The sequence below is a fragment of the Leucoraja erinacea genome, chromosome 11, assembly GCF_028641065.1.
Source record: "Leucoraja erinacea ecotype New England chromosome 11, Leri_hhj_1, whole genome shotgun sequence".
Taxonomy (NCBI): domain Eukaryota; kingdom Metazoa; phylum Chordata; class Chondrichthyes; order Rajiformes; family Rajidae; genus Leucoraja; species Leucoraja erinaceus.
Genome location: NC_073387.1, coordinates 52,091,927 through 52,111,365, shown reverse-complemented (window position 1 = coordinate 52,111,365; position 19,439 = coordinate 52,091,927). Strand labels below are relative to the sequence as shown.

General features: G+C 41.3%; 1 protein-coding gene across 2 annotated transcripts in view; it reads left to right on the top strand.

Annotated features, from left to right (window-relative positions):
- Positions 1–18,857, top strand: part of LOC129701811 (uncharacterized) — a 32,757-nt gene extending 13,900 nt beyond the window's left edge. The window contains exons 6-9 of one of the 2 annotated variants that reach the window (XM_055643272.1): positions 4,799–4,863; positions 8,143–8,225; positions 13,210–13,327; positions 18,611–18,857. In XM_055643272.1, the coding sequence (XP_055499247.1) occupies positions 4,799–4,863; positions 8,143–8,225; positions 13,210–13,327; positions 18,611–18,633 (289 nt within the window). In that variant the 3' untranslated portion in view covers positions 18,634–18,857. Of the gene's footprint in view, positions 1–4,798; positions 4,864–8,142; positions 8,226–13,209; positions 14,807–18,610 lie in introns of those variants that run through there. The other variant, XM_055643271.1, reaches the window with a different exon arrangement.
- Positions 18,858–19,439: the final 582 nt, after the last annotated feature.

Below are 19,439 nucleotides of genomic sequence, written 5' to 3'. Positions count from 1 at the left end.
CTGCAGAAGAAAAGAGATCCATCCATAGCTAGCAAAAAATATTTGAGATATTATTACATTGTTAAATACCTGAGGAAAGGGAGAGTTTTTCTAAGCAGCAAACATGAGTTAAAATGGCCAGAGGGAAAAGATGGAACATGAGGCTAAATTAGCCAGGCTTATATTGGGAAAAAATAAAACATTGAAGATAAAATTAATATTGTGGGTTACGTGTGTAATGTATATAATGTAATTAGCATATGTTATGTCTTGTGCGAGGGGTTGCATGCGCTAGGGGAGACTCATGGTGGCGTCCTGGAATAAAGAAGCTTGCTAGTTTACTCCTGTATCTGAGAGTTCTTTTGAGTCAATTCCAAGTACCCAAAATACACTACAAATGGCGACGAGGATGGGATAGAGTTTGTGAACTCACCCACAGGACTGTTTTGCAACACACAGGATTGTTTAACAGTTTAAACTGTAGATACGGAGTTGTGTCGCAGTTGTTTGCGAGCGGGACAAGAGAGGCCTTCAGATCCCTCTATGCCGGGGACTGCATTTAAAACATCAGCTGTACAAGTCGGCGAGTTTTGTCAGGCTATCTATGTTGTGTCTACGTGGCAAGATGTCGTCCTTCGGATTGTTACTCATTTTAGACTGAGTTTTCCTTTTGTCAAATTCCTCAAGCTGAATAGTCTTTGTATAAGTTTTAGGTGAATTGTTACACCAAAACACACAACAACAGCACGAAGAGGATAAAAGAACAGAAAAGGAAAGAAGACTGACAGAAAAAAATAAGGTTGTGTTTGGAAACAAAGTGGAACGGCACCAAGCCAAAAGATTTGGCGCCAAACGGTTTTGGATTGACACCAAAGAAAAGAAAGGTCGGAACAGGAAGCAAGGAAAACAAGTGGGGCAGTAAGTAAGTGTCACCGAAGAAAGCAGCCAAAAGCTGGAAGCCTAACCAGCAGGACAGCGACGGTGTCAACTTACCTGGAACATTTTCCAGGGCTGTGTAGCCAAGGCAAAGGGGCAGAAGAGGCCCAGCAGCTGCCACCGACTTCGGACGTTTTCCAGGGCTGTGTAGCCCACAGCCAGGCCCAGGAGCCGCCAACGACGTCGAGTGACGGCCTAGTACCGGGTACGTCACGGACAGGTCCAGTGAAGCCACCGACGAAACGGAGTCAACCCGGCTGGGAGAAGAGTCAACCCGGTCGAGGGAGAAAGCCGGCCGCGTGAGAAGCGGACCAGCAGCGAGAAAAAAAAAGCCCGGCCACGCGTGAGAAGGACCGGTCGTGAAAGAAAGCCTGGTCGGGAGCAGAGTCAGCCCGACCGTGAGCAGAAGAGAGGGTCCGGCCGCGCAAGAGAAGCGGACTGGCCGAGGGGGAAAGCCCGGACGTGAGAGGAAGTCCAGCCCCGAGCAAAGAGTGGGTCCGCACGAGAGAAGCAGGACAGCACTCAAGCACTTCAGCCCGGTCGGGAGTAGTCAGCCCGGTCGTGAGGGTTGTGGAGACAGCGGGCAGGCAAGTCAGCAGAGCAGCAGTAGTCGACTTGGCAGCGAGCCAGCGGCAGCAAAAGTAACGGTGAAGCCCGGAGGAGCCAGCAAAAGTGGAGGTCTGGCGAGGCCAGCAGCAAACGTACCGGTGGGGACAGCTCGAGAGGTCGAGAAGGCATCGGTGTCCATAAGCCGACAAGCTGGACAAGTGAAATCCATCAAAGTAAAAGCAGGACAGTAGAATGTAATGCGTTGTTCACTATTCCTTCACAGTAAAAGCGGGACTGTTTGGATGTAATGCATTGGTCACTGTTATTAATAGTAAATCTGTGTGCATAGCAGGAATATGGTTAAAATGTTCTAAATGTCTATTAACATGAAATGTTGGTTAATAGTATAAATCTATTATTATAAGAATTAGTAATAGTCAGTGGGCTGGATCACTTCTTAGTGTGTAGAAGGATTAAGTCTAGTGTAGAATACACAGTGAGAGAAAAGAAGATAGTGCACCTGAATAGCAACAGGTAGCATGGCTTTTCAAATTGTAGGAAATGTACCCCAGTTAGATTCTGGGTGTAATTTTGAGAAATGGACCAAAGTCTTGGAGGCTTGTTTCATTTCCAATGAAATCGCTGCAGAGGAGAAGAAGAGAGCATGGTTCATATTAGGCTTAGGAAGAGAGGGTTATCAGACCTTACATATGTTACTACTGCCAGCAAAGCCCACAGATAAAATGTATGAGGAGTGCAAGGAGGCATTAATGGCTCATTTCTCGCAAAAACCTCCAAGGGTATCCAGAGGCAAGGAGCCTGAACTAAAGAGGGCAGAGAGTCTCTCAAAGGACCAAGGTCAAGTGCAAAGGACAACGGTCGTGCAAAAGGACAAAGGTCAAGTGCAAAAGGACAAAGGTCAAGTGCAAAAGGACAAAGGTCAAGTGCAAAGGGACACAAGTCAAGTGCAAAGGGACACAAGTCAAGTGCAAAATGACACAGGTCAGGTGCTAAAGGGCAAATACAAAGTGGCAGGTCAAAGGCAAAGAGAAATTGCCATCCAAAGGGCAACCCTAGCTATTCAAGCTGCATTCAGGGGTATGAGTGTACGGAGAGAAATCCGGAACAAACAGAAGGCAGCAACGGTAATACAAGCAGCATTTAGAAGGCACAGAGTATACCGTCAATACAAGGCAATGAGATTGGCAGCTATAATAGTACAAACCCATTATAGGGCACACCTTCAAATGGAAAGTGATCACAAAACTTACATGAAGGAACGCAGAAGCGTTGTACTGCTTCAGGCAGCCTACCGTGGAATGCTTGTTCGAAGGCAACTGCGGGGCATGCATAAATCTGTCAAGGTCATACAGACTTATTATCAGATGTATAAACAGCGTCAGTATTTTAAGAAACTACGCTGGTCTGCCATTGCTGTACAGCAACGATACAGAGCATGCCAGATAAGAGATGTCCAAGTGAGACAGTATAAGAGTTTGAGGGAAGCAGTGGTGTGTATTCAGGCCTTATACCGCGGGATCAAAGCCAGAGTATTGATAGAGAAAACGCAAGGCAGCACGCTGTATTAAGTCATTCATAAGAATGTGCATTACAAGAAAACATTTCTTGATGCAAAAGGCGGCTGTAGTCACTCTGCAAGCTGCATACCGTGGTTACCGATTAATGGTACGGTACAGAGCTATGCGACAAGCAGTCATTTCGATCCAGAGATGGTACAAAGCATGTAAAATAGGGCATTCCCAGTTTGTGCAATATCAGTCAATGAGGGATGCAACTATTACCATTCAGACTGCCTACAAGAATATGGTGGTTAGGCAGTGGGTTAAGCAAAAGAGAGCTACTGTAAAAGTGCAGTCAGTACTCCGTATGAGTTGGTATAGGAAAGACCTAAGGAGACAAATAGAACAACAGAAAAGGCTGAAAACGATACAAAAGGCTTAAACGATATAGAAAAGACTTCCTCAAACCGATTTATACAGCAGTTGTAGTGCAGTATCACTACCGTGCTTATGTAGTAAGAGAAATATACAGAGCGCAAATCAAAGCCACTGCTATATTGCAAGGACAGTATAGATCCTACTTCTTGATGAATAACCAGAAAGGTGATTTAAGAAGACAAATAGACGAACAGCAAAAAAGGCTTAAACGTTGCAAAGAACGGTTAAATAAATGTGTGACGATGAGGAAAAAGCTGTTAACAGAAAAGTCTAAAGAAGAGAGGCTTGTCGGTCGAGACAAAAGTATGCAGGACCGATTGCAATTAGGCCACTTCAGTATAGTCCAGCATGGAGCTTCCTTCACTGAGCAATGGACAAATGTCTATGCATTGCAGAATGTCATTATACAACAAGAGCAGATAAATACGCAGCGCCTGGAAATTGAGCGACTGAAAAACGAAAACCTGCAGTCATGTGTCAGATCCCACCTACAAATAAAGAATAGAAACAGAGGAAATGTTAACTTTAGCAGAATATCAAGAACAGGAAGAAATCTGCAAATTAGATTAGGATATTTAAAAAGGGAAGAGGCAGAGATACAGGTAGAGCTAGAGTGATTAGACAGATGAGTGGAATGAACCATTATAAGTGCTAAGTTTAGATACGATTATTACAGTTATGAGGGTGTAATGTAAGATGACTGTAATATAATTTTGTAACTGTGTGTTAATCAATTATATTTAATGTACTAGAAATGGTGTTATGCGCCTCCAAGCTAAAGGGGGAGCAGTGTAATGTATATAATGTAATTAGCATATGTTATGTCTGGTGCGAGGGGATGCATGCGCTGGAGGAGACTCATGGGGGCGTCCTGGAATAAAGAAGCTGGCTAGTTTACTCCTGTATCTGAGAGTTCTTTTGAGTCAGTTCCAAGTACCCAAAATACACTACAATGTGGAATGCACGATGGAAGAAATTACAATGAGTAGTAAAGAAAGTTCTGTCATCTCTGCTGAAAACAGTGAATGTCGTGAAAATGTAGAGAAACTGGAATATGATAACAGTGAGGAACTTCATTTATCAGGAATGTTAAAGTACAGATCTCCCTTCAGGCACAAAGGGGTGAAGTTCCTTAGGAGCCCATCATTATGCACAAATTTGTATAGCAAATTACAGTAATCACATCTTTCTTTTGGGAAACAATCCAGAAATGGTTGCAGTAGCAAATAAATAGGAAAAGTATCTCCATAGTTCTCATCGTCTTTCGCTCTCAATAGTAAAATGCTGAAGCTCTGTGCTTCACGGTGATTTACCAGGAGCCCCAGCTTCCTTCCAATGTTTTGTATTTATATTGTCAAACCTGCTTTTGTTTTCAGAAACTCTGTGACAGATGCAACTGAGATGTGTGGGAATTTTCATCCTGAATTGGTTAGAGTTGCAGGTATTGGGGATTACTCTGCTTATCTTCCTATTTCAATCAATGCTCACCTGAGCAGTTTACTCTAGCACTTTGTGTCATTTTTGGTCCTCCAGATTTGTTGCCCGGCCCACTGAGTTACTCCAGCACTTTGTCTTATTTTGTGTAAATCAATATCTGTAGTTCCTAGTGTCCACAACTTACTTCCTATGTCCTCATGAGCTTCAACATTGAAAACACTGAAACAACTATGCTACATAATATTCTGTTCATCTGACCTCTGGATCTGCTTACCCATACTGTCATCAAGATCTATAGAATCTCAATTCTACCCATTTTTCTGTTGAAGTACCCATCTCATCTCTAGTGTTCAGTATTTTAATAAATTCTTCCTGAGGCTCTTCTTTTATTTTTATTTTTAGTTTTAGACATACAGCGCAGACATAGGCCCTTCTGCCCACCAAGACAACGCCCACCAGCAATCACCCTGTACACTAGCACTATCGTACACACTAGGACAATTTCCAAGTCTCTGTACATCTGAATTAGTTTGGCTATTCCATGTGTTTTCTTTTCAATCAAGCTGTTGCATAGGTCCTCTGAAAATTCCAAATTTCCATCTGCAAGCCCAGGCTATTTTCTTGGTTTGGGTTATACAATGGTTTCAATGGTTATGGGGAGATGGCAGGAGAATGGGGTTGAGAGGGAAAGATAGATCAGTCATGATTGAATGGAGGAGCAGACTTGATGGGCCGAATGGTCTAATTTATAGCAATGTTACAAAATGTTGAGATTTTAAAAATCAAGTCTGTAATTTATCCCATCAAATAAAGCATAAAAAGAAGTTTAATTTGATCCCTAATTCACTTTAATATCTTCCGTATTAAAAAAGTGATGGCAATTTTCATACTCGGAAATTAGCATCTTGTTCCCTATTGCTTTTCTATTGACTTAACACAAAAGCTGTGATCGTGGACAGTCGAATGCCCATAACTTTCTTAAAAAATTAAGAGAACTGAATGAAATTTTCAGTTATTATGGATTGAAGCATTCTGAAACAAATATAAAACAACTTACTTGGATGACCTGAAATCAAAGCATATAATTAGTTAATTACCTAATTGTAGCTAATTACAAAATTGACCGTTGTGACGGAAATAGTAATAAACACCCAGACTGCCTTGAAAATTCAAAAATGTGATATTCTCAAGATCAGAAATTTAATATTATTGTATAATATGCTGTAAGTCCACAACAGATAGGTAAATACATTACAATTTCTAGCAATAGACCAAGTTTTTATGGAGAAGATCAGTTGCCAGCTGGTACATTGGCATATCATAATCAGTAGCATCATCATACTCCTCAGATTGTAACCAATAAGCAACTCTGTACACCTTGTTTTTCCTGAACTTTTCAATTTTGGTATTGTAACCTACAAGTTTTTGCTCTTCAAACCATGCATGACATGCCTTTCTGCCCACTACTTTCCCATTAAGAATGTCCTGTAGATTCCATTTCTTAAGAAAAGGATATATTTTTTAAATAGCCTAAATATCCAAATAACAAACTAATCCCATTCACACAGGAATTCACAACATAACATGATTTTTAAATCTCACTGTCATGAATTTATATGGAAGGATGGAAGGAATTTAAGGTTTCATTCCCAGATGGAAGGAATTTAATGTTTAATTCCCATAAATTAATGCAGAAACATCCACTCAAAATATAATCAAAATTATTATTTTTTGCACAATACTTGTGACTCAAACTGTTGTGAATATTTAGTTTAAAAATAATGATCATGGAGAGAGAATAACACAAAATATGGACAATTTGGACGGTTTATGACATGATTGACCAAAAAAAAATGAGGATTTAAATCATCTTGCTTCTGGAACGCGATCGATTGGAATGTTGCATTTGCAGTGAATTTGAACTCCATATCGACAGGAAAAACACTGCTGGTTCATAGGGGGCCCCAATAACATTTTCGCAATGTAAAATTAGATTAAAGCCATCCCAAGAAGCAAGATTACATGCTTACCCTTACCCTTTGTTTTGTCCCGTTCTTGCGATCCATTACGTTGTAGGCGCTGAGGGCGTTTGAAGGCGCTTTTTATTTTAATCCAAATATTAAATTGTCCAGCGAATTTTTTAAAAAAAATACCGCGAAGGGAAGTCCGATCGATTTTTCATCAGCAGCTAGTAGCCCGAGGAAGTCCGCCTCCGACAGGCAGTACAAAACGGCATTTTAATCCCGCCCCTCAAAGGCGCCAAAGTCGCGCACAAGGCCAGTGGCAGAACTGCAGCGTCGCAGAAGGTAGGCATTGTAACATCGCTAAATTTTGCTCCTCTGTTTTATGATTTTATGATTGTTATAATTTCTCAGTATGTGTATCATGCAATTTAAATTGTTAAAACCATTGCAGTGTTTAGTATTATAAATTAGCTTCTGAACTCTCAAAATGATTTTTCAGGTTGTCAATATTTAATTCTGCAAATTCAAATTCACATATAACATTCATTTTTATGTTATTAATTGGGCATTGCTGCCACTGATCTGAATTGCCATCTACTGCTTATAAACCCCATTCACATTTTAAAATTCTAAATGAGATGGCCAACAATCTATTATCCAGGGTGGCGCAGTGATAGGGTTGCTGCCTTATAGTGCCAGAGACCCGGGTTCGATCCTCACTACAGGCACTGTGTATGGAGGTTGTACGTTCTGCCTGTGACCTGCTTGGGTTTCTTCCGGGTGCTCCAGTTTTCGCCCACATTCCAAAGACATGCAGGTTTGCCGGCTAATGGGCATAATTGGTTAATTGTAAGTTGTCCCTGGTGTGCAGGATAGTGTTAGTGTACGGTGTACGGGGTGATGGCTGGTCGGCGCGGACTTGGTGGGCCGTTAGGCCTGTTTCCGTGCTGTATATCTAAACTAAAAAAACGAAACTAAACAATGATAACCTATTTTTAATTTCTTCCTTATCACAATTTAACTATTAAATGTATCTGTTTCTTCCACTTATATTAAACTTCATACAAAGTGGAAAGCAATCTGTAATTTGTAAGGTGGACGCAAATTGCAGTAGTAACTCAGCGGGACAGGCAACATCTCAGGAGAGAAGGAATGGGTGACATTTTGTGTCTAGACCTTCAGATTTTTTATTTATAATCCTTTGTAATTTGTAACCCTTGCACTATGAAACAATATATAAAATATGTTTGATTATAATAAGACTGACTGAATTTTATGATTGAATTTTATGCCACCTTCAGTTTTCTTTTTTAAACAAGGTAAAACCATCTCCAAATTGCAACCTGACAGTGAACAGAAAGGGATTCGTGCAATTTCCACTCCATCAAAGCAGAAAAACCTAGTAAGTTAGTGTTTTATATCTTGCACAGTCACTAATGACTTAAATTTCCAATAATAATTTTGTAATGAGAAGTACATTAACGGGTGGTGCCATCAGCGGTGGCAGCTTTGCCAACTGTCTGTCTGTCTTGTCTTTTTGTTATTTTTTGTGTGTTTTAAAACGTTTGTGTTAATGTTCTCTGGTTTGTTTTATGTGGGGGTTGGGGAAGGGGTTGGGGGAAACTTTTTTCTCAATCCCTTACCTTGCCAGAGATGCAATTGTTTTCCGGATCGTATCTCCGGTCGCCCTGTGGAATAACATCATGGAGCTGGCAGCCTTGCTCGAGACTACCTTTGAGCCCCACTGTGGGGCCGTGGACTTACCACCAGAGCCTGCGATCCCTTGCATGCGGGTTTCACCATCGAGGAGCTCGCTGCCTCGGGTAGAGACTGATGTCGGGAAGCTCCAAAGTTGCAAGAGGTTCCACCAGCCCCGATCCGGGGTCCGCTCGCCCGGCGAGGGGAGCTGAGATCCCCCCGATGTGGGAGCTTGATAGCACCGATGCGGAGGGCCCAACCGCAGGCTACGGAGCCAAGATCGTCCCGTCAACGGAAGGCTCGAGGCTCCCGACCAAAGGAGAACAAAGAAGGGAAGAGATTTAACTTTTTTTTCGCCTTCTATCACAGTGAGGAATATGGAGGAGTCACTGTGGTGGATGTTTATGTTAAAATGTATTTTATGTGTTTTGTTGCTTTTTATTGTTATGATTGGATTGGATTGGATTCAATTTATTGTCATTGCACTTTTCAGTGCAACAAAATGGTTTAGCCTGCAGTCATAACATAAAATAAATAACAAACACTCAACACAGTTTAAAGTCCCAAAGTCCTTGTCTCTTCCCTCCTTGCTCTCCCTCTGTGCTGAGGCAATCCAAGCCTCCAATGTTGTGACACCGCCGGCTGAGTGTGAGCAGTTCCTGATAAAGTTGGCTGCCATCCCAAAGTGGCGTGAAGTGTAGATGGAGTCAATGGAGGAGGAGGCTGGTTTACGTGATGGACTATGATGCGTCCACAAGTCTAGAATAGAATATACTATATTATTGTCACATGTACCAAGTCACAGTGAAATTCTTTGCTTGCATACCTTGCCAAGGTATGCAAATAGTCGCCCATAAAGTGTTTGCGGCTTCTTGCGGTCTTGGGCAGAATAGTTGTCATAACAAGCTGTGATGCATCCAGATAGGATTCTCACTCTATGATGCAACTGTAGAAATTGGTGCGAGTCATTGGGGACATGCCAAATTTCCTTGGGTTTTTGAGGAAGCAAACGTGTGCATACTTTCTTGGCTGTATTGTCGATGTGGTTGAACCATGTTGAATTGTTCCTAATATTTACACCTAGTGATTTGAAGTTCTTGACCAGTTCTTGATGCAGACTGTGGTATGTATGGCTACAGCCAGAATAGTATAGCCCAACTTAATTATTTTAATTCCCCAGAATAATCCATAAACTCATGTCATGAACTGTATAGATTATATACGTGAAGAGCCAGCGGTACTTTGCGTGGATCAGGGTACTGCTTGCTTTACAATGCAAACTTCTACCTTTAACTGTGTGAATGTCCAGAAATTGTTATTAGTCTTTCTTAGTAATGGCAACCACAAAACCTGCCAGTTTGGTCATTCTTAGCCACCTCCAGGCCAGCAAATATTGTTTTTCATAAGAAAGTATCGATATCTTAGCTAAAAGTTTCCAAAATAAGGCCAGTAAAATCGGATCCATTGTTTAACTTGTGAATTTTCTAAGTTTATAGGATCTGCTTCAATTGCTTATCACCACAACAGATTAACAGCAGATGCTATCTCACTGGTTCTCCACGCGGCAGTGGACCATATAGATAGTTTAGAGATACAGCACGGAAAAGGGCCCTTCGGCCCACCGATACAGATCAGCGATCACCCTGCACACTAGCACTATCCTACATACCAGCGATCACCCTGCACACTAGCATTATCCTACATACTAAGGACAATTTACAATCTTTTACCGATGCCAATGAACCGACAAACCTGTATGTCTTTGGAATGTGGGAGGAAACTAGAGCATCCGGAGAAAACCCACATGGTCACAGGGAGAACGTAGAAACCCCGTACAGACAGCACCTGTAGTCAGGTTCGAACCAAGGTCTCTGGCACTGTAAGGCAGCAACACTACTGTTGCGCCACTGTGCCGCTCAGGATAACAGGAACATATATGTCAGGCTGCTATTCATTGCATACAACTCTTGATTGCTAAAATTTTATTTCAGGTTTTCAGCATCTTCAGTATTTTACTATTGTTTCCATTGACTTTGTTATGGAATCATCTTACAAATATTTGGCATGATTAATGTATGGCAAATATGATTGCCATACATTATCTTGAATCTTGAAAATACTATTTTAATTGCCTTTGGTTTAAATAAAAACCCATTTCCATCGCAAAACATTCAACAATTCCTGATCTTGTAGTTCAGATAACAATTTACAATCATTCTTAATACAACACTTAATGTTTCCATTATTTAGTATGAAATGTAAAGGAAGGTATTGCCTTTTTAATGGAAGCATTGGAAATTCATCAGGTTATGGAATAAGGTTTCACAATCTAAAATATTCTCTTCAAACCACAATGAACAGTTTTTATAATAAGTTCACAGATGGAAATTAATTGCTCATGTCAAGTAAAGTTTAATGCAGTTGACCAAGCCCATTAATCTCATGTTAAATCATCCATGCAGGGAACCGATCGTTACAACAGGATCTCTGAGGATCCTTTGCTTCATCTTTGAAGAGAGGCCCAACGATGTTCTGATTCAATTGCTATGGAAGGGCGGCACGGTGGCGCAGCGGGATAGTTGCAGCCTTATAGTGCCTACAGTGCCAGATCCTGACTATGGGTGCTGTCTGTACGGAGTTTGTACATTCTCCCCGTGACCGCGCGGGTTCTCACTGAGATCTTCGGTTTCCTCCCACACTTCAAAGACGTACAGGTTTGTAGGTTAATTGGCTTGGTGTAAGGGTAAATTGGCCCTAGTGTAAGATAGTGTTAATATGCAGGAATCGCTGGTCGGTGTGGACTCGGTGGGCCTAAGGTGGAGGTGGAGGGGCACTGAGGTGGAGGTGGTCGCCAACCACAGGTACCTTGGTGTGCAGCTTGACAGTGAGCTGGACTGGAAGAGTCATATGGAGGCGGTGTACAGGAAGGGACAAAGTTGACTCTATTTCTTAAGGAGGCTAAGGTCATTCAACATCTGCCAACCCCTACTGTGCAGTGTCTACCATTCAGTGGTTGCCAGTGCTTTGTTTTTTGCTGTGGCCTGTTGGAGAGAAGGCGCCCGCATAGCGGACAAAAACAGACTGGACAAGCTGATCAGGAAGGCCGGCTCAGTGGTCGGGGCTGAGCAACTAGCGGTCCAGCAGGTGGCAGAGGCCAGAACTCTGAACAAACTGGGTTCGATAATGACCAACCCCACTCACCCACTCCACGCCCTGAAGGTGATCAAGAGCAGCATCTTCAGTCAGAGACTGATTGCACCAATGTGCAAAACTGAGAGATATAGGAAGTCTTGTATACCAGCTGCTATAAGGTTTTATAATGCACAAAAATAATTTTGCATTTTTTTTTAGTATTCATTCATTGTATTTTAACTTATTAAGTATGGAAGCTATCTGAGGAAATGTGTGGTGTTATGTCTGTCTTGAAGCTGTTGTGGCACTGTAATTTCCTGTAATTTCCTGTAAAGGATTAAAGGATCTAATCTAATCTAATCTAATCTAAAGGGCCTGTTTCCACACTGTGTATCTCTAAAACTAAAAAAAACTAAAACTAAATTGATTAAACTTGTTCTGATATTGACCATTTCCTTCACTGCCATCCAGTTTCTTCAGATCAGAGATGTAGCCACAAGAAATCTGGCCCTTGCTTTTTTGGTATATAAGGAATAGTCTTTGTTTCAATCTAACTTGAGGATCCCCTCCCTCAACATTTTTTTTTCTGGTAGAACAACACCTGTTTTTGTGCTAGTTACTGCACCTGTGGTAGAATTTGAAAAGTTAATTCCCATTTACAATTTTCAGCCTGCCCTCATCTTTGCATGGTCTATCTTGAACTCTACTCTTTCTAGATCTATTTCTATCTCTCTAACTCCCCGGGTATTCTGGTTTCCTCCCACGCTCCAAAGATGTACAGGTTTGTAGGTGAATTGGCCGGTAAAAATTGTAAATTGTCCTTAGTACGTGTCAGTGCACCCGACGATCGCTGGTTGGCATGGACTCGGTTGCCGAAGCCTGTTTTGCACTGTATATCTAAACTAAAAAAAATAAACTAAGCAATCATAACCTGTTGTAAATTGTCCCTAGTGTGTAGTGTGTTCTGGTGTAACGGGGGATCGCTGGTCGGCGCGTACTTGGTTTATCTCTAAACTAAACTAAACATCGTTGTTAACTTCAATTCTTAAATTGAAGCTGAATGAGCTAGGGACATTTTTTTTTTTTTTTAAGTTGCAGATGCTGGTTTATACCAAAGATAGACAAAATGCTGGAGTAACTCAGTGGGTCAGGCAACATCTCATGAGTTATTCCAGAATTTTGGGTCTATCTGAGCTAGAGAGAACATCCTCATAACAGACACAAAAAGCTGGAGTAACTCAGCGGGACAGGCAGCATTTCTGGAGAGAAGGAATGGGTGACGTTTTGGGTCGAGACCCTTCTTCCTATACAGAATATCCTCATGTCTGATTTAGTGGAAGGAAGGATGATGTAATAAAGCATAAAAAAAACAAGTTCTGTTTTAACTCGGATGTTGAAAGGCAATGCAATTTTCAAAATTTGCACAATGTTAATAAAATGTGTATGTAACATGACAGAATCTTGACACAATCATTTGGTGTAAGGCACCAATGAAACTAGATTCTGAAGTTGACTAAAACAATTAATTTCCTTTTTATATTTTTTTCTCTTGCTAGAGGCAAGATGAAGTGCCAGTTTGTAGCATTATCCTAGCTCCTGTGTGTTATCGACCAGCTAAAGTATGGCAGTATGAACATCTGCAACCTGGCACAACATTTGAAAACGTACCTCTAGGTAAATCATCTTCAAATTTACTGTTTCATTATGTCTATTTTACCCTCCAAACCTATATGTGGATCCATGAAGATTAAAGCGAATTACTTGGGTGCCATGTACATTTTCTTTTTTTATAAATGGTGAAAAAATATCATGTAGAACCAAGCAACTGCAGATACTGGTTAATACACAAAAGGACACAAAGTGCTGGAGTAACTCAGCAGGGCAGGTCGCATCTCTGGAGAACTGGCCAGTCTGAAGAAGGGTCACAACCCGAAACATCATATATCCATGTTCTTCAGAGATGCTGCCTGACCTGTTGTGTTACTCCAGCACTTTGTGTCCTTTTGTACAAAACATCAGCCATGGATGTTCAGCAAAGTAGTCATCCAATCTGCATTTGGTTGTCTCAATATAGAGACCAGTGAATACCGTACATTAGGACAGGCACTAAATGCTGGAGTAACTCATCGGGACAGGCAACTTTTCTGAAGAGATGGGGTTGCGATCCTTCTTCAGTACATTAAGTGCTTATTAACAACAGGACTGGGGGCATGGATTTACTGCAGATAACAAAAATCATGGTTACTATTGAAGCTTTGTAATTAATAAACTCACAGTTCTAATATCCAATACAAATATCTGTCATTGATGTACAGAGCGATATTGGGGTCAAAGTCCAAAACACCCTGAAAATGCCAAGATTCATAGATGTCTTCAATGATCGGGACTTTGAGTACAGGAGTCAAGAGGTTAAAGGGTATTAACTATAAGGATAGGTTGGACAAACTTGTATTGTTTTCCCTAGAACATCTGAAGCTGAGGCGAGATCTGAAAGATGTAAAATTATGAGAGGTATGGATCATGGAGACGGCAAGAATTTCTTTCCCCAAGGGGTAATGTCAGACACTAGAGGGCGTAGTTTTTAGACGATAAGGACAAAATTTAAAGTAGATGTGCGGGTCAATTTTTTTTACACACAAGATGGAGGGTGCCTGTAACATGCTGCCTGGAGTGATGTAGGAGGATACAATTTAAGAGGCTTCTAGTTAGGTACATGGATATGCAGGGAATGGAGGGATATGGATCACGTGCTGGCAGAGGAGATTAGTTTAACTTGGCACCATGTTCAGCACGGACATTGTGGCAAAGGGATTGTTCCTGTGCTTCCTCTTCTATGTTCTAACTTCTAAATCCCCCAAGTGGACATAAATATGCCCGATAATACTGTGAAAACATTAACAAACTTTAGTGAATGTATTAGAATAACTAAACACCAAAAAGGAAGTATTAGCTGACAAACTGCTTCTATTTAAACTTACAAGTAGTGACAGGTTTTGCAATTTCAAGGTACAGCTGTGCAAAGAAAACCATCCTCTATTAGATTAGCACACAGCAGGAAGCCACTCGGCATAAGTAGTCTGGAAACTGATCACAGAACTTGCACAATGATTGGTTCCTCAACATGTATGTGTACATTGTGTGTGTGTATATATATAATTGAGAAGGAATTCAAGATGGGACCCAGCGCCAACCGAGCCAGTCTGCCGATTGGCACATAATGGGGACGGGGAATATACCAGGATAAAATGTCTAAGTAACTTGCTGCTTTACCAATAAACTGTTAAAGGGCACAGAACAGTACGAAGGAAGGGGCTGAACGGATTTCTTTTCATCTCCTGCAGTTGTATGAGTAAACACTGTGAGTAGTGCTGGAGTAAGTTAACGGATCAGGCGACATCCCTGTAGAACATGGATAGGTGTTGTTTCAGGTTGAGATGCTTCGTCTGGCATGCTGCCCAACCCGTTGGATTTTCTCAACAGATACGTTCTCATATGAAATTTTACTGAACATTCAGTTTTGTTTTTACATTTCCAATACAAAGATACTTTGTTGTGATATGGTTCTATGTTTGGATACAGTACTTGTGCTTTGATCTTGAGGTGGGTCTTCCTTTGCTCCTTTTATGTTTATTTGATATCCACCAAAAGAACACAATGTTCATTGAACAGGAATAATCTCTGGGGTTTTTTTCAATTAGTTCCCTTACAGAATGTGAAAAGGATTCATAAGGAGAAACAAAAAGTTCAAATTCAGGAAATCAGAATTAAAAATACTGTCAGAATAAATATACAATGAGTCAACGCTGTTTGCAAAAGAAACAAGCTAACTTAATGCTCGTGATAGACTATAGATAGGATATCAGGATCCGTAGATAAACATCTGACATTTTTGTAATTAAAAACTGATATAGCTCAACTTGCAATTTCTATATTTAATTAAGTTGTTTACCAGCACACAGCTTTAGGAGGAGGGACTTTTAATATGTGCATAAATAACTAAGGAAAATGGAAACACGTGCAGTAAATCCACTAAATTCATACTACCTCATTCGGTGGTTGGTAAGATTTCATGGCTGATATATCTCTCCTAACCCCATTCTCCTTCCTTCTCCCCATAACCCCTGATACCCGTACTAATCAAGAATCAATCTATCTCCACTTTTAAAATATCCATTGACACGAGCCTCCACAGCCTTCTGTGGCAAAGAATTCCACAGATTCACCACTTTCTGACTAAAGTAATTATTTCTTCCCTCCTTCCTAAAGGATCGTCCTTTAATTCTGAGGCTATGACCTCTAGTCCCAGACACTCCCACTAGTGGAAACATCCTCTCCACTTCAACTGTATCCAAGCCTTTCACTATTTAGTACGTTTCAATGAGGTCCCCACCACTCATTCTTCTAAACTACAGCGAGTACAGGCGCAGTGCCATCAAACGCTCATCATAAATTCACCCACTCATTCCAGGGATTATTCTTGTGAATTTCCTCTGGACCCTCTCCAGGGCCAGCACATCCTTCCTCAGATATGCTGCCCAAAATTTCTCACTATATTTAAAAAGCGGCCTGACCAGCACCTTGTAAAACCTCAGCATTACATCCCTATTTTTGTATTCTAGCCCTCTTGAAATAAATGGTGGCATTGCATATGCCTTCTTTACTACCGATTCAAATTGCAGATTAACTTTTTGGAAATCCTGCACCAGTACTCCTAAGTCCCTTTGACCTCTGATTTCTGAATTCTCTCCCCATTTAGAAAAGTCTATACCTTTATTCATATTACCAAAATACATGACTCCACACTTTGCTACACTATATTCCATTTGCTAATTCTTTGCCCACTCTCCCAGCCAGTCCTAGTCCCTGCTTTTCTGCACCACCTGCCCCTCCACCTATTTTCCTATCATCCACAAATTTGGCCAAAAAGCCTTCAATCCCCTCATCCAAATCATTAATATACAATGTGAAGAATAGTGGCCCCAGCACCAAGCCCTACAGAACTCCGCTAGTCACTGGCAGCCAACCAGAAAAAGGCCCCTTTATTGCCACTTTTTGCCTTCTGCCATCCAGCCAACCTGCTATCCATGCTTGTATCTGCCCTTTGATACCGTGCAAGGACTTGCAGCACCTTGTCAAAGGCTTTCTGAAAATCTAGATATGCAACATCCACTGACTCTCGTTAGTCTGTCCTGCTATTTACTTCTTCAAAGAATTCCAGCAGATTCATTAGGCAAGATCTCCCCTTCACAAAACCATGCTGACTTTGGCCTATTTTATCATGAAATTCTAAGCACTCTGTAAAATCTTACCAACCACCGAAGTCAGACTAACCGGTCTATAGTTCCCACAATTCTGCTTTGCTCCCTTCTTGTGCAGTGGGGTAATATTGGTGATTTTCCATTTGTCTGGAACCACTCCTGAATCTGGTGATTCTTGAAATATCACCATTAATGCCTCCACAATCTCTAAAGCCACCACCTCTTTCAGAACTATAGGGTGCAGTCCATCCGCTCCAGGTAACATCCACCTTCAGCCCTGTCAGCTTCCGTGTTCTGTGTCCTAAAACTGGAAATGCAGCATTAATATGCAGTTACATTGGATATTAGAAAGCCAAATAGGATGGTGGCATTCATCATAGGGGCACATAAGTAAAGAAGCTTAGCTGTAACTATGTAGGACTTTAGTTAGACTATGTTGAACAACAGTCTACAATTCTGATCCAATTCAAGGAAGGATCTACTTACTTTGGAAGCAGTGCAGAGAAGCTTTACAACATCAATTCCAAAGATAAAGTAGGATTGAACATGTTGGGTCTATGCTCTTGAGTTTGAAAGATTGTGAGACAATTCCTTTATAATAAGGATGTTTCTCTTATTGAGAGAATCAAGAATTATGGTGGCTGAAGAGCGGTCCTGACCCGAATTGTGACCTATCCAGACGTTCAGGCAGCTTCTCCAGAGAAGCTGCATGACCCTCTGAGTTACTCCAGCAGATTGTGTCTGTTTTTGTAAACCAGCATCTGCAGTTCCTTGTGTTCAAGAAGGAACTGCAGATGCTGGAAGATCGAAGACCGGGAGGTGAGGTTGGTTATTGCGGACTGTGCGGAGGTGTTCGGCGAAACGATCGCCCAACCCAACTAAGCGTAGGTCGGGCGATCGTTTCGCCGAACACCTCCGCTCAGTCCGCAATAACCAACCTGACCTCCCGGAGGCTCAGCACTTCAACTCCCCCTCCCATTCCCAATCCGACCTCTCTGTCCTGGGTCTCCTCCATTGCCAGAGTGAGCAACACCGGAAATTGGAGGAACAGCACCTCATATTCCGCCTGGGCAGTTTGCATCCTGATGGCATTAATGTTGAATTCTCCCAATTTTGCTAGCCCTTGCTGTCTCCTCCCCTTCCTTAACCCTCGAGCTGTCTCTTCCCATCCGCCCGCCCTCGGGCTCCTCCTCCTCCCTTTTTCCTTCCTTCCCCCCCCCCCCCCCCATCAGTCTGAAGAAGTGTTTCGGCCCGAAACGTCGCCTATTTCCTTCGCTCCATAGATGCTGCTGCACCCGCTGAGTTTCTCCAGCAATTTTGTGTATCTGCAGTTCCTTGTTTTTAGTGTTATGGGGCCTTGTCACAGCTCATAATTTCTCCTCAATTAAGATGAGGAATTTCTTGAAGGATTTTTAATCTTTGGAGTTTTCTCCCACAGAGAAGGGTGAATATTGAGTTCTTAAACATACTCATGGCTGACGTATACTGTATGTGTGGAATATAAGGACATCCAAGGTTCTATGGGATGAGGCAGGACAATGGAATTGAAGTCATGTTTAGCCCAGCCATGATCTTTGGGAGAGCAGGCTTGCTGGTCTTTGTGACACTTCTACTAATAAATACACACATGTTTGTAAAACTGATCATCATTTTCATTTGATTTATATGCTGATATTTTTGTAAATACTTTCTTTTGCAGATATTATTAGTGGGCCTACATGATTCTACCTGCTCGAAAATGATCTATTGTATCTGTCAAACTCAAGACCTTTCCCCTGAATTCATCATTCAATGCTTTATTTAAGTACAGAATGTAAAAAAAACCATAGTAGCTGCTTAATTTATGAATGGAATAAAATAATTTAATTAATGTTTATTCATGTAATAGAAATGTCTAATCTTTAACATATATTTAACTTATATATTTAACTTGTATATGGAAAATAAAAGAATGTATTAATATTTATTAAATAAGCAATGCTTAAATCTACTTTGAAGACGAGATTCAATCTGTTGAATATAAGAATGATTATATACATTAAGTATTATAAGTATAATCTAGTATTAGAGCCTGCACTCCTGGTGCGAGAGTAACATCAATGAATTGGATACTTCAAGAATTATTTGTTTTGCTTTCATATATCTTTTCTCGTTTTTGGTCCATTATTCTTCACTCTGTAAGATATATGGGTCTTGAGATATTGCAGTCAGGAGCAGAAATGTATGCAGAAAGCTGTGACCACTGCCCAGTCCATCATAGGCTCTGACCTCCCCTCCATCGAAGGGATCTATCGCAGTTGCTGCATCAACAAGGCTGCCAACATCATCAAGGACCCACACCATCCTGGCCACGCACTCATCTCTCCGATGCCAACAGGTAGAAGGTACAGGAGCCTGAAATCTGGTACATCCTGGTTCAGGAACAGCAGCTTCCCCACAGCCATCAGGCTATTAAACTCGCCATCAAACAAACTCTGAACTATAACAGCCTCTTGCACTTTATCTGTTTATTTATGTGTGTATACAGT